This window comes from Corvus cornix, chromosome 15 (genome assembly GCF_000738735.6).
Source record: "Corvus cornix cornix isolate S_Up_H32 chromosome 15, ASM73873v5, whole genome shotgun sequence".
Taxonomy (NCBI): Eukaryota; Metazoa; Chordata; class Aves; order Passeriformes; family Corvidae; genus Corvus; species Corvus cornix.
This window is the reverse complement of record NC_046345.1, coordinates 4,434,551-4,456,584: the sequence shown is the minus strand read 5'-3', so window position 1 is coordinate 4,456,584 and position 22,034 is coordinate 4,434,551. Positions and strand designations below refer to the sequence as shown.

The following is a 22,034-nucleotide window of genomic DNA, read 5'->3' as shown; positions in this document are numbered from 1 at the left end:
ATGGAAAGGGTGATCAGGCATGGGAAGGGGCTGCTCAGGGAGGTTTGGAGTCCCCATCCCTGGAGGTGTCCAAGGAAGGACTGGACGTGGCACTCAGTGCTCCGGGCTGGGTGGGAAAGTGGGGATTGGGCACAGCTTGGACTCGATGGTATTGGAGGTCTTTCCCAACCTGAATGATCCTGGGATTCTGTGAAGTAACAGGGGAAACACTCGAGCCCACCAGCAAGGAGAGCCCAGCTGCCCTCGGGACACCCAGAGGGGTGCAGGCCCATCCCGGGTTCCCCCAGGATGTGGGACGTCACCTTGCGTAAAAGGAAGCTCAGGAGCCGGGGGCTGGCGCCGGCCCAGGGGCTCCGTTATTTTTGTAAACGTTCATTGCCACCCGGCACAGCATCCCGGCAGAATATTTTAGCACCTTTAATGCAATTTCCTACTCCCTCTGAAATACCATTTTAATAGAACCCAGCCACACCGTGTACCTGCTCCCTAATAAACCTCTGCGACTTTAATGAACTAAATAGCAAATTACTTTTTTATTCAAGAATGAAATTTCATCATATTCATAATTCATATTTTATTTCAGACATCTGCTGCTGATTACATTACATTTAACTAAAATTAGATGATGCTCAGAATGTAATTAAGCCCCTGCCAAATTCTCTGGCCCACCAATACCAGCCTCGCTCAGCGGGGGCCGCTTGGAACCTAATATGTAATTAGGAGCTATTTTCTAGCTGTTTTTAAAGTCTGAAAATTAGCTGCCTTTATTAATCACACAGACAAATATAAAGCAGAGCCAACGCTTGCTGAAATTTCTAAAAAGGATTTTTTTTTAATTATACACCACATAGCGCTGAGACTCATTTTGAATGTTGATTTGTTGTGCACTGACATTTTGACAACTAGTTCTCAATTTGTCTGTCGTAGTTAGGCAACAACAAAGCAGACGGTAATACTTAACTTTCAAAACCTTCAGCGTGCTGGGAGGGGAGAGGGATGGGGGGGGACGGGCTCCCCACGAGCCCTGGGAATGGGAGAGCCCCGAAATCCCTGGGGATGGGAGGCAGAGGGGGCAGAGAGCCCTTCTGCAGAGGGAGGTGCCAGATGCACAAATCGCCCTTTGAAATGGCTCGGGGGGGGGTCCCGACTCGCCCCGGGGGACTCCCACACCCCCCAAACCCTTTGGGCATATCCGAGGACACGGCGCTGGCCCCGCAGGTGGTCCCAGTGCCACCCCCTGTCCCCAGGAGGGACCCCGGGAGCAGCGGGAGCCCCGAGGGGTGTGAGCAGCCCCCCAGCCCCGCGTGGCTGCGCGCTGACATTTCCTCTCTCTCCCTGACCCTGTTCCTGCTCTCTCCGTGATCTCCAATAATGTCACTGCCTCCTCTGCATCTACTCAGCGGAGCAGAAAGAAGGCACTGCTGACACGGAGCGCAAACAAACAATAATACCATCTGTGCCTGCCAGGGCCGGCCGGGGAGCGCCGGGGTCCCGGCTCAGGGGAGGACGTGCCGGGGAGGGCAGGAGCCCTCCGGGGCACTGGGACATTCCCCAGGGATGGGGGGAGACACCCCGGCAGCGATGCTGCCCCGGGCACCGGCTGCGAAGGAAAAGGAAGATTTTAAAAGGTATTTTTATATAAAGTGTTTTCCTTTTCGCTGTCACTAAGCAGCGGTGACCCCCAGCTCTCACCGGACCTCCACGTTCCGCAATTCCTCAGTCAGTCCCTCCTTTAGGCTGGAGCACAGCCTCCCCTCCCCGTCCCTGTGCTGGCTATTAGAGGCAAAGCCAGGCTCGTTAGTCTTTCTGCAAAGCTCGTAATGTGAAAAATGAAGCTCAAGAAAAATTAGCCAAATTACCAGGCTAATCCTTCAGCAGCAATCGCTGCCCTGCTGCACATCCGTCCCGCGGGGGGCCTGGGAGAGGAGGGGACAATCCATGGGGAGAACACGCTCCACAGGCTTCAGTTTTGTTCCCAAAGCAGCAAAGCACGGGAGAGACAGGGCTGTGCCTCATTCTGCCCCACTCCGTGTCCCCGTGGAGCATCAGTCCCACGGCAGCAGCTGCCCAGGCTGAGGAGGGGCAGCGATGGGGGCCCTGTGTCCCAGGGCTCAGGAAGTCACAGCAGGAGGTTGTCACTTGGTGTAAGTGAAAGGTGTGGAAGGTGGGGTCAGGAACATCCCAGCCATCCCTCGGGTTATCCCGCTGGGTGTAGCAATGCCCCTGCGAAGCCTTTGATGGAGGTGCTGAAGGAAGCGTTTGGAAAGGAGGGAATGGGCACTCCCGTGCTCACAGATGGACGTGGAATCTGTGCTCACTTCCAACAGACTGGGACTGGCTCCAGCTGCTGACTTCAGCAGTTCTCAGCCCTGTGGCACAGGGAAGGCAGATCCCAGCACTGCCCTGGCCCAGGGCCCTTCCTATAGACCCCAGTCTGGGTCACCCTCCTGCCACCACCCTCCCTGCCCCGGGAATGTCAGCACTTTCAGTCTGGCACGGAGCAGAGCAGGATGAGCGCTGCTGGAGGAAACCTGCAGAGGTGTCTGGTTCAGGTTGGACATCAGGAGGAATTTCCTCATGGAAAGGGTGGTCAGGCATGGGAAGGGGCTGCCCAGGGAGGTCTGGAGTCCCCATCCCTGCAGGTGTCCAAGGAAGGACTGGATGTGGCACTCAGTGCTCTGGGCTGGGTGACAGGTGGGGATTGGGCACAGCTTGGACTCGATGACCTTGGAGAGCTTTCCCAACCTGAATGATCCTGGGATTCTGTGAATTTCCCCTCAGTTCTGGCCCCCAGCCCTCAGAGCCAACGAGGCTCAGCCCCAGACACGTTATTTTGAAGGGAAGTTCCCTGTGCTGGATCTGGCATCTCTTTGTGCCAACATCACAAAGTAGACACATGTAAGTGGTTAAAGTCAACACACTCCCAGATCCTCACATTGATTACACTGTATTAGAAAATGGTAAATTATTTATCAGCCTTTCTGACTTGTGATTAGTGTAAAGCCGCTCTCAGCTGCAAATTGGAATTGTAATTAGACATGTAGAAAGGCAGCATCTGAGACCTGCTTTCCTGAAGCAGTGTAAGGTGCTTTTTTCCTTTTGTATCCAGCATAATTATCAAAGAACACTTTGCACATAAAAAAAAAGTGGATTTATTAAAACCAGAGACAGTTTTACATGGGATCAGGGGAACTAAAGCTGGTCACCATGATGCTGGGAGTTTAGAGCTAGAACATCTCAGCTTCTCCCACTTGATTTTTTTTAGCCCTGGGCTGGAAGGGGAAGGCAAGTTCCCCACCTCTGCCAATTCATTACTCAGCTTTGAGTGAAGTGATTCTTGAACACAGCTACACTTAAAAACCCACTTAAAAAACCCACCCCAGACAAACAGAGCGATGATAAAACCCCTTTGGCAGGTACTGCAGTGACCACAGTCCCTCAGAGTCAGCTCATGACTCCCAGAGATTCTGACCTCAGCCACTTCCCTTTCACTCTGTGGCACAGCTCATTAAAATTTCAGGAGTAAAAAATGCATTTACATTTGCGTAATAAGTCTAAATGCATTTAGGTTTTAGAGTTTGTCAACTGCAACTTACGGTGAGCCTTTGAGGACGTGGTTTGGGTTTCTTTCCCCTACTTAATTACACCAAAGTAAACCCAACACCAGGCAGGGTCAGGGACGTGCTGGTTCAAGACTGAAGTGTGAGAGAACAGCTTTTACAAGGAGGAATTTTAAGCCTGCCCTTAGCCTGGAGCTGCCTTCCTTGCAGGTGCTGTTTGAGCCAGACCTTGAGCATGTGAGTAAAAACCAGAGTCTGACTACAGAACTCTGCTTATCAGCCCAGGCAGAGATTATGGAAAAGAGTGAAAGCCAGTAATTTCACCAGAATTGTGCTTTATCTTGCATTTTAATTACCCAACACTTAATTGGTAGCAGGGAAGAGATGTATTAAAGGTTTGCTCTTCATTGGGAATTGTAGGCCAGAAGAAACAGAGACCTGAGCATCAAGCCCTGAGCTGCCAAAGATGCTCTTCACCCAAAAATGTCAAAGCACCGTGCAGATCCACCTTGCCAGCCCCCACGGGACACCAGGGATGAGGCAACGGACACCACATGCATCTGAAGCAGCAAAGTGTCATTATCCACCCTGGAATCCAGCCAAGCCCCTCTCCTCCTGCCCCTTGGGATTAGCACAGCAGTTGAGGAAGGAAATTGAAACCAGGATTTTGAGAGCCTTGGTCTAACACCACTGGCTGGGTGCTCCCAGGTCCCCATGGCAGCCCCAAATCCCAGTGACACCAGCCCCCAAACTGGCTCCATAACCACGTCTGGAGGCCCTCAGCCACACAGGAGAGGGGAAAGAAGTTTCCAGGCATCTGGGCACACAAAGCTCTGAGGACATGGTGCCAAGGGCTCAGTCCTGCCAGAGGCAGCAGCTCAGCTCTGGGTGAGCGCGTGCAGCACTTGGGCACTCAGAGAGGAGCAGGAGTGCAGGGTCACCCCGGGGGCCCCGATCTTGGTCTCCCAGCATTCAAATCCACAGGCACACAAGTCTTGCTTGGCTGCTTCCACGGCCAGAGGGGAGGTGTCTGCCAAGAGCAAGGCAAGAGCAGCCAGCGAGTCAGCTCGGCCACTGCAGGGAGAGGGAAAGGGCCATGGCTCCTCCAAACACAGCCCCTGGCACCGGGCCAGTGCCCTCAGGGGCTGACACACATAAATGAACACTCTGAATCGGCTCTGGATGACACACTGCAACCCACAGTGCCAGGCAGTGCTGGGACATATCCCACCCATCCCTCCAGAGCCAGACCTGGGCTGGCAGTGATTCCTCTGCTCCCAAACCTGACCCCCCAGGGCTGTGAGGAAGACAAGGATGCCCAAGGGGCTGTTACTGACCTGGTGGCAGCAGGGTGATGCCACAGCCACCCCCGCCAGCCCCGGTCAGTTTGCTGTGCAGGCTGTGGGACGCTGTCACCTGGCACAGCCTGTCCAGGGAGGGGTGGCCCACTCCGAGCACGTTTAAGTGGTGTTGGTTTATGTCAAAGAATTCCTAAAAGCAACCACAAAGAGAGGAGATGAGCACACATCACGATAGAGGCTCTTTACAGCAGTGGCAGCCCTGCTTTCCCACCCTTCACAACCACCTCATCTCTGCAGAAATTTGGCCACCAGCACCAGGAGCAAGGTCAGGCCAGAGTCTGAGCTCTGGGCTGCTCATGTGCCCCAGTCCCCCCTCACGACTTGCAGAGTGACAGGGGTACCACAGCTCCTGCACCTCCCAAGAAAATCCTGATCACTGTAAGCTGCCAGCAGGAATTTATTCCAGAGCTCTCCGATGCCTCCTGACTGCTTGTCCTCTGCCCTGTCACTCGAGTGCTGAGCAGGAGGCTGTGCAAGGCCCCTCACCGGCTGTGGGAAGGGCACCGAGCCAGCAGCTCTCATTCCTGGCTGTCACCCTGCTCCCTACTCTGCAATCCATCTGGCAAAGCCAAATCCAGGTACTTCTGACACGGCTGAGGCATTGCTGGAGAGGTGACATGGAGGGACCTCCCCGTGTTTGGTCTGTGCAGCACTGCTCCCTCCTCACGGGCAGGGCCCGGGCTGGGAGCCAAGGAGCCTCTTGGCAGCACCACGCCGGGAATCTGGCACCCAGCTCAAGTGGGGTCGAGAGGGTCCTTCCCTCCAGGAGCACCACAGGCCCCTCCGTGCGAGCCCATCCTCCTGGCAGAGCTGTGGGAGCATCCCTGCCATGCTTCCCACCCAGCCAGACCCGCTACTCCCAGAGAAAGCTGCCCCAGCAGCACGGTCTGAACGGCCCAAGGGATGGACACCACCACACAGAAGTGGAAGTTACAGCTTCTCCCCTCCCAGTAGGACAGGTGAGGAATTCAGGAGCACAGGGAAGGGCTTGGCCTGTGCTTGGAGCATGTCTGGAACAGGGCCAGGAGCTCCCAGGCTCCCTGGGCACCACAGGACCCTCCCAGCCCATCAGCATCTGCAGCAGAGGAAGGTTGTTCTCAGCAACACTGCTCTGACAGCCCGACTCCATGCCCTCCAAAGCATGTAGTGGCTCTTCCCAGAGGGTTTCACAAGCCAGGAACCAGCCAGGACAGGACCAGTCCCAGAGAGGCTTCCTAAGAGCAGCCTTGTGCTCCCTCCCCCAGCAAGTGGCACTGAGCTCGTCCCTGCCTGCAGCTCCTGGTGAGCTGGGAGGGACTCTGTGCACAGGGAGCAGCAGGGCAGTGTCAGCCACATCCCCCTCCCTCAGCTCCACCCAGGAATCCTGCCAGCACCACACAGGAGGGGCACTGCAGAAAGAATCCCTCTCCCCCTCCAGAGCATTTCTGCCCGTTGTTTAAGGAACTGTGGGAAGAGGAAGGAGCTGGCGGCAGGCAGAGCTCAGCCACCACCCATTCCAGGCTGGGCAGGACACACGTCCATCCAGAGGCCTCTTTATATGCCTGAGTGAGGGCACAGCACTGCCTGTGATGATCCAAGACACCTGTCATCTCCTGATCCAAAATCTGCCAGGAATCCGATGACAGCTTATGACACACTAGACTAGTTCCATGGTTCAAATACAGCGCTGGCCAGAGCTGCACATTTCAGAAACAGCCCCAAAGATAGATTTTTATATATATGTGCTGCATCTAATCAGCTGGGCCTCTGCGGGCTCTTCAAGCACAAGACAAAACAAGATTCAACCTGCTCACCGCAGTGCTGCTTCCTAGGTGTGGGACACAAGGATGCTTTGGCATTTTCCACGTGAGGATCTCAAAGCGTAACTCGAATTATTCCCCCCTCTTCCCTGTCCCCTGATCCTTCTGACAGCCTGAGGATGTGGAATTAGGATGAGGAGTTGTGTGAAGCTGTGCTGTGAACAGACTGCAGACCTCTCCCAGCTGATGGCAGCTCAGCCCACCCCAGTGGGTCCAGAATCCCACCATCCCCCTGGTGCAAAGGGAGCAGGACTCTGCTATGAATCCCACGGGAACGATCCAGAGCAAGAGCAAGGACAAGCAGAGGTCCTCCTGAGAGCCAAGGGGAGGGATCCAGATGCCAACAAGGACTGGTACCAAATGGTTCCTGAGTGTCCAAGCTGGCTCCCCGGGCCAGGCCAGGTTTGCCTCAGCTGGGACATGGCCACACATCCCTCCCCCACGGTGCTGTGGAGCAGCATTACAGCACTCTCAGCACTTCTTCCACTCGGAAGCCTGTTCCTCCCCCTCCCCAGCCTCTCCTCTATGAGCAAAGCCAAGACAAACAGATCTTTGTGTGCACCTCGTGCATCAATGTCAGGTCAGCCCTGGGCACAGCTCTGTCTGTGGCTCTCTGGAGCCAGGATGAGCATGGAACACCAGGAGCTGGCTGGGAACCAGTCAGTCCATCACAAACCAGTGGCTCTGGGCTCTCTCCTCACTCCAGCCCTGGCAATGACAGAGCACTTACTTCACAGGCAGCGACTGCCAGAGCTGTGGCACTGAGATCACTCCATGTAAGAGAAACAAACCCTCCAGAGCCACAGGTCCCCAGAGCCCCAGGCCTGCTCCCTCCTTCCCTGCACACAGCTGGGGAGAGGCACCAGCAGCAGCTTCTGGCTCCTGGCTCCAGGAAGGGCATTAAAAGCAGCACACCCAGACCACGGTTTCACTCGGAACTGAACATTTCCTGCTATCACTTTTTTTTTTTCAGACCTAATGTTCTTTAAATGACATTTTGATGTTCAACAGTAACAGTGGCTAAAAATACTGGCGAGCAAGCCCCTTACCTCCAGCACAGGGTAATGCTCCGGTGATGGATTTGCAGGCATCGCTTCCAGAACACTTTGGCACTCCTGAGAAATGGCATCGATGGAGTCCAGCACCGGGTTCATTATGGCAGGGAACTGGAAAGGGGGAAGGAGGGATGTGAGGTGCCTGCTTGCTGCTCTTTCAATACCACTGGGAGGAAACTGGTCCCAGTCTCTCTGAGCTGGGCAATTCCTCACTCATTCCCAGAGCAGGGCGATGGTAACCTGCTCCTGCCTGCAGAAAAAGGAGGAAGAGAAGGAAACAGGCCAGAGGAAGGAACTGCTCTTTTCATGGTTGAAAACTGGCAATTTTAACTCCTGTTAAACTGGAGGAAGGGAGGAGATGAAACCCCATTCCCAGGCAGCTGGGAGATGGTGGCCACAGGAGGGATCTCCCAAAAGATCCCTGTGAGACCTGCAGTCCCACATGAGGGTTATCTCCCCAAAGTTATCCCCCACATCTCCATCCCACGACCACCTGCACCTTCAGGATCTTCTCCTTGACACCAGCCACCAGGACCTTGGTGCTCCGAGGGACTTTTGTGTTGGTCAGCAAGATCCTCAGAGTGGGCACCCTGGAAGCAACAGGAGGCAGAGAATCCCAGAGCGCTTTGGATTGGAAGGGACCTTAAAGCTCATCTCATTCCAACCCCCTGCCACGGGCAGGGAACATCTCCTGGCCTCTTTCCTTCCCAGTCCCCAAGGCTACAGCTTGTTCTGCCTCAAAAGGCCTCTTTGAGCAAGAACCCAAGTTAAGGAGTCCCATTCATTTTACAAAACTTCAGCAGGTGCTTCAATGCTGGCTGGGTTCAGGCTGGCTCCTCCTGGAAACAAGGAACAACTGTACTAGAGCTATAAATAGGACTGTCATGTATTTACTGAAATCCATGTTTTTCAAGCAAATTTTTTCCTTTGAAATACTCTCTACAAGGGTAGCCAGCAGTGGCCATTAACTGCTAATAGAGAAATTTCATGCACTGTGAAAGATTTTAATGGAGTTAGATTATACTTCTCTGGCAGGAGGCACACACAGGACCCGGATTTCTCTCTGCCAATGTGTTTTCCCACCACCAGGTAAGCACAAAGTTCTCCCTCCCCACAATGTCATTTGCTGCCAGGAGCAGATCCATTCCTGCTGCCCATAATGCCATGAAATTAATATTGATCCTTTGTGCTCTGTTCATCTAATGTCAGATAATGACCAAACATTGCATTGTCCCCATCCACCCCAACAACTGAGGCTGCCCACAATCAAAATGGGGCTGCAGAGCCCTTCCCACATTCCAGCCATCTCCCATCATCCTCATACCCTCCAACACCCACCCAGAGCCTCTCTGACATGTTCCACCCACCGTGTGTGAGGGTTATTTTTAAACTCCAGTATTACCTCTTTAATGGTGTGATTTTTCCTGCTTGGTATCTCAGGGCTCCACCTAAAGTAAAATACATGTATTGTCTCAGTGCAGAGCGAGCTGAGAGATAACACAGAAGGTCTTTCATCTTCAGAACCTCACCCAGAGCCTGTGACAGTAATTGCAAGAAACACCAGCTAAATGAACCATGTTCTCCAGCAGCACGGCCCTGCTTCACCTTAATGAGAGGGTCTGGCTGGACGTGCTTAACCCAAGGCCTTTCCCTTTGCTCTCCTCTCCTCCAGGATCACATCAAATAATTTTTTGAAAAGGCAAAGAGTTTGGTCAGCATGAAATCTTTCCTGAAAAAAACCAGAACCCAGCAGCGATTCCCCACAGCAGAGCCAAGCACGTGGGGTTCCAGGGACTGAACGTGTGCACTGGGTGTCAGCAGCTATCCTGCAGCGTGGAATTTCGTTGTCCAGAAGGAATGTCTCACTTGGCTCCTACCCTCACAGAGGCACTGCGATTAGGTCTCATTAGAAAGATTATTAACAGCCTCCAAGGACACTTTCAAAACACTGGGAAGTCGCTGCTAATTGAAACTAAATGACAGCTGTCCAACTGCATTTTCCCCTGCATTATCCCTGGGACAGGATTAGGTTTCTTTGTTCACTGCAGAATGTTTAAGTATCAGTTATTTGCAGCGAGGTCTCTGCCTCGTGGCACCTGCCTGGGGGGGGACAGAGCTCTGGTGTTCCTGCAGCCAGTTCCCAACATTCCAGTTGGCTCCAGGCCCAGCTCACAGACGGGGCAAACTGAGGCAGGGAAGGATTCCCTGTGCTCAGGCCAAAAGCAGGGACCTGAATTTGGGAGTTTCTGCCTGGGAAGCAGCAAACACACCTACCCCAGGTGCCAACAGCATTATCCACACCCGACGGATTGCCATGGATCACCCGCTCCCCTCGGAAGGCCCAGCTGTTAATCAGTGTCAGCTCTTCTTCTGTCCACCTGGAAGGCAAGGAAATGACTCCAACACAAACCACTCCAAACCAGTGGAGGGAGCAGATTCAGGAGGAAGATTCCAGCCCTGACCTGGTAAAGATCAGATTTCATGGAATTCAAGTCCCGACTCATCCCCACCTCACCAAACATGGTGTGTTAACCACACACTGGAAAGGCTGGGGGAGTTGGGATTGTTCAGTCTTGGGGTCACCTAATTCCAGTGCCTGACAGGGCTACAAGAAACATGGAGAGAGACTATTTACAAGGGCCTGGAATGACAGGACAACAGGGAATGGCTTAAAGTTGACAGAGATTGACAGGTTTAGATTGGATACTAGGAAAGAATTCTTCCCTGTGAGGGTGGTGAGGCCCTGGCACAGGTTGGGCAGGGACAGCATCCACTATCCCAGGCTGCTCCAAGCCCCATCCAACCTGGGCTTGGACACTTCCAGGGATCCAGGGGCAGCCACAGCTTCTCTGGGCACCCTGTGCCAGGGCCTCACCCCCTCCCATAGAGGAATTCCCAATAGCCCATCTCATCCTGCTCTCAGTCTGAGCACAAAAACACACCTCTGACCCTGCCTGCACACCACAAGTCCATTCGATGGGTATTCCACGCTGGAGCAGAGGCACAAATCCACATTTTGGAAAAGCCTCACAGCATCCTGCAAGGCAAGGCAGAAACTCCAAGAGCCACCTGCTATCCAGAAACCATTTCACTTCACTCCCACTTCCCTGGGCCTCAGCTGAATGTCTTTATCCATGTCCACACACCTTGCATTCCACCTGCCAGGATTTAATCTGGGAGCACTCAGCAAACAGCTCACACCTCCAGCCTCAGGAACTGGAGCGCTGTAAACCACTTGTTTCTAATCCTCTTTGAGAGGCTGCGATTCCTCCCGACACAGGAGCCTCTCTATCCTGCTGTTCTTTTCTTGCCATGGGAAGCCAAACCCTTCTGAAGTCTGACACCCCCATCTCTCTGCACAGCAGCTGGAAGGCAGGAATTATGCTGGATCCATGCTGAAGCCACGGAGGGCGAGCAGGGAATGAAGATATCCTCACTGCTCTTTCATTTCCCAATTTGGGAGATTTTCTGGAGCACAGGGGGCAAAGTGCTCCCAACAAGAAGCTGTTTCTGGGTCAGGCTGCAAATTCTGGTTCAGAGGCAGAACACAGAACCACCCCCCTTGCTGTCTCACTCTCAGCCCCACATAAAAACCCACACAACAGAGGTTGTGCCCCTCCAGCTTTGATTTTTAACAGCTTCAAACAGCCTCCTCTCACACAGGGCACAGCACCCCAGGCTTCCAAAGGTGAACTGCAAGGGTAGAAGGAAAGAAACTCTCTTTCACCAGGTACTGATAAAAGGGAAAGACAGGCAGGAGATCAGGAGGAAATGTAGCACATGCAGAAATAAGTTCACAGGAGATGCAAAAAAATCCCAGAAAGGATCCTCGAGGATTCAAAGCAAAACCCGTAAGATGCTCAGAGACAGAGGAAACTGAGGTTGAAAAATTTCAGTGTGTTCTACTCCATTGAAAAAATAAAGCTTTTTCCCCCTTTTTCAGGTTTCTTTATCTGACACTAGACAAGGGAAACAGGAGGAGTTTTACAAAGTCTCTGGGACAGGGCTGGAAACACTGGGCAGGGACAGAAGATGGGCTCAGGGTGTCACTTGTGGTCACAGCCAAAAGAGACCAGGAGAGGTGGCAGTGCCAGAATGTGTGCAGGTAAAAGGAAAGGTGGGGCACAGGGAGCAGAGCTCTGCATCCCAGGCTGGAATTCCTTACCTGGCTGTGGATTCTCCCTCCTGCAGCGGGCAGGAGATGGCTCCACACACCATGAGCAGGGCTGCAGCCAGACACACAGCATAGGCAGCGCTGGATCCCAGCCCTGCTCCTGTGGGCAGCTCCGACCACACCACGATATCCACGCTGGGCACATCCCTGGAACACAGACACACAGGGACTGACACAACCACCCCGGATTCCACCTCCAGACAACATTAAAAAGGCAAAGGAGGCCGATTAGGACTGATCTCAGGGAAAGCTGGGTGAAAACTGGCAACGTCAGCACATGCATCTGACACACAGGGGCTTCAGGAGGGCTCACTCCCAAATTTGAGCAGCCTGGCCAAGCCATTGTGCTGGAATAAAGCCTTCCTGAATTGGATCCATGATTGGCACAGCTTGTCAGGCTGCTAGCAGGGGCACCTGGTAACTAAATACCTGAGCAGCACCACAAAGAGCCCCTTCAGAGATTGTAAACTGGATTTTAAACGTATTTCGGAACAAAGTGTAAACATCCCAAATCTGGAATTGCACAGCCACGTCCCACTGGAGCAACAGGCTGGTGGAGAAGATGGAACATGGACATATCCACGTCCCTTTGCTCCACTGAACACACCTGGGTTGTGTCACAGACCCCAAAACCAAACCCAGGAGCTTTTCAGTGCTGCTGAGTGACAGTCCCAGTGCCACCCTGAGACTGCAGGGAAACCACAACCCAGCTGCATGTCCCAGTTCTTTAGTCTTTGATTTCTTGGATGAGAATACAGAAGTTGGGCTCTGCTTTGGTTTCTGACACTGCCCTGAGCACCCATCCAGTCACACCGAGATCATGAACGGTGCTGGGCTAAGCTGGGAACTGGAACAGCCCCAAGTTCTCACAGTTTTAGGGAGATCCAGCCCATAAAGAGATCAGACTTAGTTCAGACAACAAATTCACAGCTTATTTCTGTTTTTCCAGCCTAAGCCAGGATGACACGAGCTGCCTGCTGGAGGGAAGGGTGTCTGTGTTGTGACTGTGTTGTGGCATGAACTGCTCCGGTTTCAGCCCTCAAAACTAAATGAGAGCAGAGACTCCCAGCTCACCTGCCTGGGGCACCCACCCACCACCAAAATTTTGGGGCAGGAGGAGAGCCTTACCCATACTTAGCAGAAATAGCCAGGCACATATACAGGAAGGCAAGAGTAGCAAGGCTCTCTGGAGCTGAGGCTCCAGCAGCAATTCCAGCAAACTCCCTCAGTGCATCCAGCTGTTCTATGCTGGGGGACTTGGACTCATCAAAGTCAGCTATGGAAGCAAGCAGGGGAGAGTTTAAACACTTAGAAACCAGGGAATTGTTACACTGAGAGCAGTATTTACAACAAAACCTTCTGTTACAGTAGGCAGAAACAGCTGGAGCCAATTTCAGGTTCTACCTGAGGATTTGTGATAAAGTAAAAGGAACATCTTCACCAGCCATTCTGAAATCCCAGTGTTTCCCTGCCTACACCTCCCAGTGCATCCATCCATAATCGCTACGGAAAACTCGGCAGGTCACAAACTCTTCATCAAAGAATGTGGATTTTGGAACTGGGATATCCTGGGCCTCCAGCCAGCACAAGGTGCTGCAGAAATTCTAGTGAGGGCTGGTGTGGGACAGACAGGCAGGAAAACAGGCACTGTATTCCTGACTTCCCCAGGAGCCCCCAGCTCTGAGCAGCTTCAGGAAGGCTCCTGTTTGGCCCCCACCAGTAACACACTGGGATGTGGACCCAGGCTGGCTCCTGTCTGTGTCACAGCAGCACGGGAACAAGTCCCTGGAACCCCAAACAGAAGGGAACAGGGCCACACACGGACACCTGAGCATCAGCAGGGTCACAAGGGGGACGTAAGTAACTGAGAAATGCAGGGACAGGCCAGTGAAACGCACATTGAGCGGGGTCAGAGACAGCCGGGTTCTGAAACACTGCAGGGGGGACAAATAACCCCCTGCAGGGTCACCCCCACGGGGGTTCTGCAAGGTCACCTCATGCGGGGTGCAGAAGGCACCGAGCAGTGCCGAGAGCCCCTCACTCCGCCGGGGCAGCGGCTCCCCCCCCTCGGCCCTTGCCTGCGATCCGCCCCCGCAGGGCCCAGAGGCCGGGGGTGTCCCAGCTCCTCAAGACGCCGACGCCGGGCAGGGAGACGCTCAGCCGGCCCTCAGCGCCGGGCCGCAGGCGGAGAAACGTCCGCAGGTCCAGCGCCACGGCCAGGGCCACCTGCGGGCGGAGAACGGGGGTCAGCGGGGCCGGACAGCCCTCACCGAGCTGGGCACCCCTTACTTTCCCCGGCAGCCCTCGCCGTGCCCGGCGTGCCCTCACCTTGCCCAGCACCACCGCGTGCTCGCCGTGCAGGATCACCTTCCCCGGCGCCGACACCGCCAGCTCCCGCGCCCACATCGCCGCTGCCCCACGGCCCGCGCTGACTGACAGCCCGGCCCACCAACCGCGGCCGCGCCCTGCCCCGCCTCCCCGCGTCCAGCCAATCGCCGAGCGCCTGGCGGGGGCGGGACTTGCGGGCGACCAATGGGAAGGCGTCGTTGCGGGGTGGTGCGGCCCTGGGGTGACCGCGTGGGCTGAGGGCGGGACGGTGGTCACGCAGGGTCACGGCGCGGCGGCGGCGGCCGGGAGGGATGTGGCGGCGGGCGGTGGCGGCGGGACGGGCACTGCGGGGGCCGCTGGGGATGGCGGGGCAGCGGTGGCGGAGCGGGGCGGGCAGGTGGGAGGAACCGGATCCCCTCACGGTGTCATTTCCCCCCCCTCACGGTGTCGTTCCCCCCCTCACGGTGTCGTTCCCCCTCACGCTGTCCCCTGTCCCCCCGGTGTCCCCTCACGGTTTGTGCCCCCGCAGCCCTGACCGCGCCGCTCCCGAGCGGGCCCCGAGGATCTACACGAGGACGGGAGACTCAGGTAGAGCCCGGGGAGCCCCGGGGGCCGCGGGCAGAGCTCCCCACCCGAGCCCTGAGCGCCTCCCGCCTTTCCCAAAGGATTCTCCAGCACCTTCACCGGGGAGCGGCGGCCCAAGGGTGACCGGATCTTCGAGGCCCTGGGAGCCACGGACGAGCTGAGCTCGGCCATCGGGTAAGGGAGTATCCAAACTGTGGGTTTCATATGGGAAATCATATTTGTTATGATTTCTTCATTCCCAGCTAACTCTGTTTTGTTTCTTCTCTCTAACCAAGGCTGGCTGGTGAGTTTAGCAGTGAAAAGGGCCACACGTTTGTTGATCAGCTTCATAAAGTGAGTATTAATGATAATCTTCACCCAGTGCAGTCCCTTATCTGTGCTATTAAAACATGAGCTCCTTAATTTTAGCCACAGTGCTCCCACTGACACACAGGAATTCAATACATTTAGCATTTCAATATATAAATCTTTGAGACCCCTTTGATTGCTCTCTAAGAGGTAAACTCCTTTAACCAAGGAGGAAACTGGTAGATCAAGTGATTAGTTATGGGCAGACAGGCTCATCTCTAGGTTTATGCTGAGATAAGTCAGATCCACGTTATGGACATGAGTTTTGTCATCACAGGTTTGAAATTGGGGCACAAACCAACCACGTGGGCACAGCAGTGACACAAGGTCCTGCCCGGGCAGCCTGTGAGTTTGGCTGATTAGCTCTGCTGAGCACAGGAATGTAAAAAGCCATGGCTGGGAGTGACAGCGGTTGTGATTTTTGTCCAGGTCCAGTGCATGCTGCAGGATGTGGGCTCCAACCTCGCCACGCCGCTCTCCTCGGCCAGGGAGGCTCACCGGAGTATGTCTTGCCTTTCCTGTCTTGGGCACAGCCTGGAGTTGGGTGGTGGTGGTGGGGGTGGGATGCTGAGGGGTGTGTTGGACTTGCTGATCCAAGAAAGCCGAAGCAGAGTTCAATTTGTTTGCCGAATCACTTCTTTTCAGACAATTCTTCTTTCCCCTCTGTAGAACGAACATCTTTCAGCGAGAAGCCCGTCCTGGAGCTGGAGCAGTGGATTGACAATTACTCAGAGCAGCTCCCTCCTCTCAGAGCCTTCATCCTGCCCGTAGGTGCTGCCTGTGCCCCTCACTTCCTTAGGGCAGCCCTGCTCCACTGCTTGCCATGGGAAAGCAGGCTGGGAGGCTGCTATTTCTACAGGCAAATGCCAAGAGAAAAGCAGAGACGAGGAGCTGGGAGTTACATTTCCCCACCCTACTGCACTGGGATATCCCTGCCTTGCCTGGCCGTGGCACAGGGATCAGTTCCATGTGTGTGAGACGTGCTGAGCCCTCGCAGGGAGGGGAGGGGTGGGGTGGGTTTTCCCTGTTGGTGCAGACACTGAGTGGTGTTTCCTTGCTGTTCCAGTCTGGAGGCAAGAGCAGTGCTGCTCTCCACTTCTCCCGAGCTGTGTGCCGCAGGGCTGAGAGGTGGTGAGTGCTGTGCTGGGAGAAAAGGGGGTGGGGACACCCCAGTGACAGCAAACCAGGGCACTGGGAGCCAGCAGCCAGGGCTGGGCTGGGCTGGGGGCTCAAGCCAAGCTTTTGTTTGTTTAGTCCAATTCCAGAAGTGCAGGAGGCACAAAGCCAGACCCTCCCCTCAGCTGGGTCATCCAACCCAAACCTTCTGGGATTCTGCAGCCCCAAAATAATGGACACTTCCAGGGATGGGGCAGCCTGTGCCAGAGTCTCCCCACCTTCCCAATATCCCATCTAACACTGCCCTCTGGTAGTGGGAAGCCATTCTCCCGTGTCCTGTCACTCCAGGCCCGTGTAAATAGTCTCTCTCTGTTCAGTGATCCTCATGGATGAGTATCCTTGGAGGAGCAGAGCTGGGGGCCTCTGGGACAGACACAAACATTATTGGCATCATTTACCCCTCCCAGATCCCTCTGGGAAGCTCAGATCCTTCACAGGTGCTGGGGGAGTCAGAGTGGGGACCCCAGGGGAGATTTGGGCTGGGAAGAGGCTCCAGCAAATTGCAGCTTTTTGTGCACTCGGAGCTGGAAAGTTAAACACCAACATTTCCCTTTGCTTTTCCCAGCGTGGTCCCTTTAGTCCAAGCAGGGGAAGCAGATCCAAACGTGGCCAAGTATTTAAACAGGTAAAAAAATGAAAACCCCAAACCTTTGCTCTGTCCTACTGAAGCATTCCCTTAGTTCTGGGGATAAAACTGGGGGGTTTTGCTTCTCGACAAGCTTCTCTTCTGCAATAAGATCACTGGCTTTCCTCTTCTCCCTTGCTTTCCAGGCTCAGTGACTATCTCTTTGTCCTGGCACGTTATGCTGCAATGAAGGAAGGGAAGGAAGAGAAAATCTACATAAAACCTGAGCCCTAGCTGGGAGCTGGAATGTTTTTTCCTTGATCATGGAAAACTAAATCCAGTTGACTGCTTTTCTTGTCCATCAAGGAAGGGAAAGAGAACAAGCCTGGGCTGGAAATAGGAGCTGCCAAGAGCTTCCTTGTGAGATAACCAGGACTTCGTTGATAAATGCTGAGAGAAACAGAATCACAGAATATCCTGAGTTGGAAGGGACGCAGACACACCTGTTCTGTTCCCTGGGCCTGCTCCACATATCCCATGTGGGGATGGCTCTGGAGTCACTGCTTCTCCCAGGTGGGAGTTGAGGCAGGAGAATTCCAGTAGCATTTTGGAGATGCCTTCATTTCCTTGGGCAGCAGCAGGTGCTGTGGGAAGGCTCTGACACGACTCTGAGGGATGATGAAGGGCAAACAATCAGCTCCTCCTTTGAAGTCACAGTGCTCGTATGGAGCAGCAGCTGGAGGCGTTTGGGAATTGTGTCTGCAGCTCTGAAATAATAAATGTGAATTTCCTTGTACCAAAGGGCCACAAACTGTCACATTTTAACAGCGAGCCCTGTGTGCTTTGCTGCTCTAAGTCCCTTCCGATCCATCAGCCCCGGCTGGAGCTGAGCTGTACAGATTTACAGGAATGCACCAAGAATTCCTTGGCTTTGGCTGCCTCTTGTTGTGCATGTGAGGAATGTCTCTGTGCATCCTCTGCAAAGAATGGAGGATGGAGGGGGTAAAAGGAGGAAAGGCCAAATCCCAGGGTCCATGTGCTGGAGTTGTCTTCACGTGGAGCTGCCCCTCTGGCTGCAGGAACAGCTGGAGGAGCAGAGCCTGGGGTTTGGAAGCACTCAGGGCACTGAGGTTGCAGGAAAAGGGGTTGGGATGAGCAGCAGGGCCCTGCTGGAGCTGGGTGAGAGGGGAACACCCCGAGGGCTCCTCCCGAGGTGTCCGTGCTGACCCTGGGACCGTTGCTCCACGGAGCCCTCGGCAGAGCAGGCTGGAGCTCGCAGCCACATCGCACCCCCAGGTCCAGCTTTGCACTCGAGTCCAAGCTGCTTCCAGCTTGGAAATCCAACTGGGAGGAATCCATGTGAACCCTGGCGGGGTAATTTTTCCCCCAGGGAATGCTGTGGGCTGCGAGGTGGTGATGCCCATCCAGGGCTTGTCCTGCTTTTAGTGGGGCAGCTTTTAAATCCATCCCGCCCTTCCCCTGCTCAATTATCTGAGTAGGAACAACCTTAAACTTGTTCTCCAAAGAATCCCTGGCTCTGTGTCCCTTTTTGGCCAGTGAGGAATGTCCAGGAATGAGTGAGGAATGCCCAGCACTAACAGATCCCCCGTCTCATCACTCACCTGGGTTTGAGGCAGATATTTCATGGCTCTTGTTAACGCACATTTTTCATGGAGTAATTTTCCAAGCCTCAGCCTGGAACACATCCCGGTGACAAATGCTCTGGATTTGGATGGTCCCATCAGCTGCAGTGTCACCTCAGCCATTCCCTCTGCCTGCTCCATCCAGTTTTACGAGAGCTCCAGCTCCAGGACTGAACCTCAGGAATCAAGAGGCTTTTCAAGTTTAATTTAATAAAACCCTTTGCAATATAAATTCTTCACAAATGCTCCATAAATCAGCTCAGGGAGGGATTTATAGTATTTCCTTTTTTTTTTCCAGCTGGGGGGAAGAAATCTCACTACTGTTTTGGGACCAAAGCTGGCATTGTTTGGATTGCAAGGAGAAATAAATCAAGCTACTACACTTCACATGATGGAGAGATTAAATTTACTGGGGTGCTCCCAGCTGCCCCCTCCCTCTCTACCCACAGCAGTTGTTTGTGGTGGGCTGAGGCAGAGGGAGGTGTTGGGGTGACCCTCATGCATCACTAAGCAGGGCTTGACTTTAGGAGGGAGTTGAGACAAGGCTGCAGCTCAGCAGAGCTGGGCCAGGACATTCTGCCCTGGGAGTTGTCCCCAAGGTCACAGGACAGCCATGGGCTCTTGAGCTGAGGGGCTCAGCCTGGAGCAAAGGAGGCTCAGGGGGGACCTTGTGGCTCTGCACAACTCCCTGACAGGAGGGGGCAGCCGGGGGGGTCGGGCTCTGCTCCCAGGGAACAGGGACAGGAGGAGAGGGAACGGCCTCAGGCTGGGCCAGGGGAGGGGCAGCTTGGACACCAGCAGGAATTTCCTCATGGAAAGGGTGGTCAGGCACTGGAAGGGGCTGCCCAGGGAGGTTTGGAGTCGACATCCAAGGAATGCCTGGATGTGGCACGCAGAGCTATGGGCTGGTGACAAGGTGGGGATCGGTCACAGGTTGGACTCGATGATCCTGGAGAGCTTTTCCAACCCAGCTGATCCTGGGTTTCCTGTGATTCCTCTGGTGCACCCTCCCCACCAGGCTGGAGCGGAGGCACAGGGCAGCCGAGCTGCCCCAGCTCCCGACCCCACAAGGTCTCAGCCAGGCAGCAGCAGTAGAGTGACCAAAACAAAACCCAGCTTTTAAACCAAATAAAGCTCCCTTGCTCTGGGCTGGCAGTTGTTTTTCCAAGCTCTTTGTCTCTTCCCAGCTCTCCCAGCCATACAACATAGGGATTCCAGTGCCTGCACCTCATTAATATCACAGGGGAAGGCAGATGCTTTGTCCAGGCTGCCCGGCTCCAGCGCCCAGCAACATTCCTGCCTCGCAGGGTGCCTGATTTGGGATTGCTCCGGAGCTGCCAGCACAGCCATATGTTGCTAAGGGTCGTTTATTCTTGTTTGTAAAATGTATGGCTGCTCCCAGCTTCCACACTGTCAAAACGAGAAGAACTGGCCCCAAAATCTCTTGCTGCATGATTGGATCAGACGCCCGTACATCTGTTAACACTGTAGGAGCTGTAAAACGGAATAAGTTGGGCTATAACTCAAGCACCTCGATTACCACCACGATGTGGGAGCAGCCGAGCGGCTGCTGCTCCGCCAGCAATGACACAAACATCCATTGTGCCAAGTCAAAAGTAAATTTACACAAGGCAGCATTTCCTGGGCCAGGGCTCAGAAGGGAGGAGAGGGATGAGAGCCCCCACATCAACAGGATGTGCTGGAGCCCCAGCCCAGTGAGTTTTGGGGTGCACAGCCCTGGCAGTGGGGAGCCGAGAGCTCCACTGGAGCTGCAGGAGCAGACAGCACCGCAGGTCCTCCAGCAGGGCAAGTCCTGTGGTCTCACCAGCTCCTGAAATGCCCATTTAGCCTGGAAATAGGCAAGGAAAAATCCTCCCCACCCCGGAGCAACCCAGGGTAGGAACCATCGGCCCTGTGCCTAACAGGAGCAGGTTGAGCCTGTCTGGGGAGGAAGGGGCTGTGTGGGACCCTCAGCTCCCCCTGTGCTGCAGCCTGGCCCAAAGTGCCCACCCCAGTGCCCACCTCACCCCAGTGTTCCCGTCCCTGCCGTGGCAGGGCAGACGCAGAGAGGCAGAGTGACACAGGGAGAGCTCAAACCAGCTCAGGGAAGCTGCAGAGGGGTCAGGATTGAAGACCTTGACCTTAGAAACAGCCACAAAAGCAGATTGTGAGCACCAGTTCAGTGCCACGCACCCAGGTGGTGACAGTGCCAAGTGCCACATGGTGTGAGCGCTCCAGCACCTGCTGCAGGAGCTGCTGCACCTCTTGGTAAAGTGAGCAAACACAAAAACGACCTGCAGGGACATCGTGCCTCGCTCTGCTCAGGGATGAGGAGACCGGAGCATGGCACAGCCTCCTCCTCTCCATTCCTAACCTGGAATCTAGCACGGGGCACAGGTGCGGAACAGAGCGATCAAACAGAGGGAATGTTTGTGTGAGCCAGGGGTTGGGGACAGCCTGCAGGAGCAGGAGAGGGACAGCAGGAGCTGCTGTTTGTTCCTGAACACCCTGTGCCTGCAGCAGGTTGGGACACCCAGCTTTGCTCTGTGCCAGCACTGAGGGAGCACCAGGAACCAGGGATCTCTCTCAGGCTCCAGGGATCCCTCCCAGCTCCTCACCCCACAGTGCCCAGTGTGTCTGGGCCCGAAGTCTGGGATAGCCACAGCCACACCTCACCTCGATGACCCCGAGCGATGCCGTGCCCGGATCCCGGCAGACGCCAGGGAAGCAGGGGCCGTGCAGGCCTGGCTGCTGTCAGCTCTGCCTTGGCAGCAGCTGCTCTGGGCTTGCTTTTTGCTGTTCCTGACAGTGCCAGATGCCTCTGTGTCAAAACAATGGCATTTGCACACTGACTGGGAGCCTCTCCCTCGCTCCCACCGCGCTCCCGCTCCCGACAGCGCCAGAGAACCCTGGGAATGGCTGGGGGGCAGGAGGGCTCCAGTCAGGGGTGGAGAGGCAGTGAAGGGCTCCAAACCTGGAGTCAGAGGGAAGCTGGAGCAGCAGGCACAGCTCTCACTTCTCCAAGGAACTTTCAGAGTCAGGCCCAGGCAGAAACACACAATATTTTAATTGTTATTAACATCAAACTCCACGTCGGCTGCAGTGGCTGCGCCTCAGGGCTGCTCCCTCTCCTGCACTGGGGGATCCCGCTTGGATTTCCAGCCTGTTTCCCTCTCCACCAGTGGTCCCAGTCACCATTCCCAGATGTTCAGCAAGCACTGCTGATCCCAGCACTTGCCCCTGCATCCAAGGAGCACCAACACCCCTCAGGATGGACCTAAGCCACAGCACTCTGCAGGACCAGGCAGAGCTTCTCCAAGCATATTCCGACATGAGCAAATCCTGCTTCAAACAATGCTGCCAGGTCCCTTTGGGCTCAGCAGGCCTCGTATCCCCCCAGCTGGAGCACCCCACAGATGCCAGCTCTCAGGGACACCTCA

At 54.8% G+C, this 22,034-nt stretch overlaps 2 protein-coding genes across 3 annotated transcripts; one reads left to right on the top strand and one right to left on the bottom strand.

The window, feature by feature from the left end:
• Positions 1-3,128: 3,128 nt before the first annotated feature.
• Positions 3,129-14,386, bottom strand: MVK (mevalonate kinase). Of its 2 annotated transcripts, none has more exons than XM_039561267.1 (10): positions 14,278-14,386; positions 14,028-14,175; positions 13,078-13,225; positions 11,941-12,096; positions 10,050-10,153; positions 9,178-9,223; positions 8,275-8,365; positions 7,770-7,886; positions 4,898-5,051; positions 3,129-4,634 (listed from the first exon to the last, which is right to left on the bottom strand). In XM_039561267.1, exons 1-10 carry the CDS (start codon positions 14,353-14,355, stop codon positions 4,498-4,500), a joined length of 1,179 nt encoding a protein of 392 aa, XP_039417201.1. In that variant the 5' UTR covers positions 14,356-14,386; the 3' UTR covers positions 3,129-4,497. The 2 variants fall into 2 exon arrangements, with proteins under 2 accessions (XP_039417201.1, XP_039417200.1); XM_039561266.1 differs by having other exon boundaries at positions 3,129-4,590.
• Positions 14,387-14,631: 245 nt separating this feature from the next.
• On the top strand, positions 14,632-17,768 carry MMAB (metabolism of cobalamin associated B). Its single transcript, XM_039561349.1, has 9 exons — positions 14,632-14,674; positions 14,807-14,865; positions 14,943-15,036; positions 15,138-15,195; positions 15,640-15,712; positions 15,880-15,977; positions 16,277-16,341; positions 16,952-17,011; positions 17,158-17,768. The coding sequence occupies exons 1-9, from the start codon at positions 14,640-14,642 to the stop codon at positions 17,243-17,245; spliced, it is 630 nt and encodes a 209-aa protein (XP_039417283.1). The 5' UTR covers positions 14,632-14,639; the 3' UTR covers positions 17,246-17,768.
• The last annotated feature ends 4,266 nt before the right edge of the window (positions 17,769-22,034 follow it).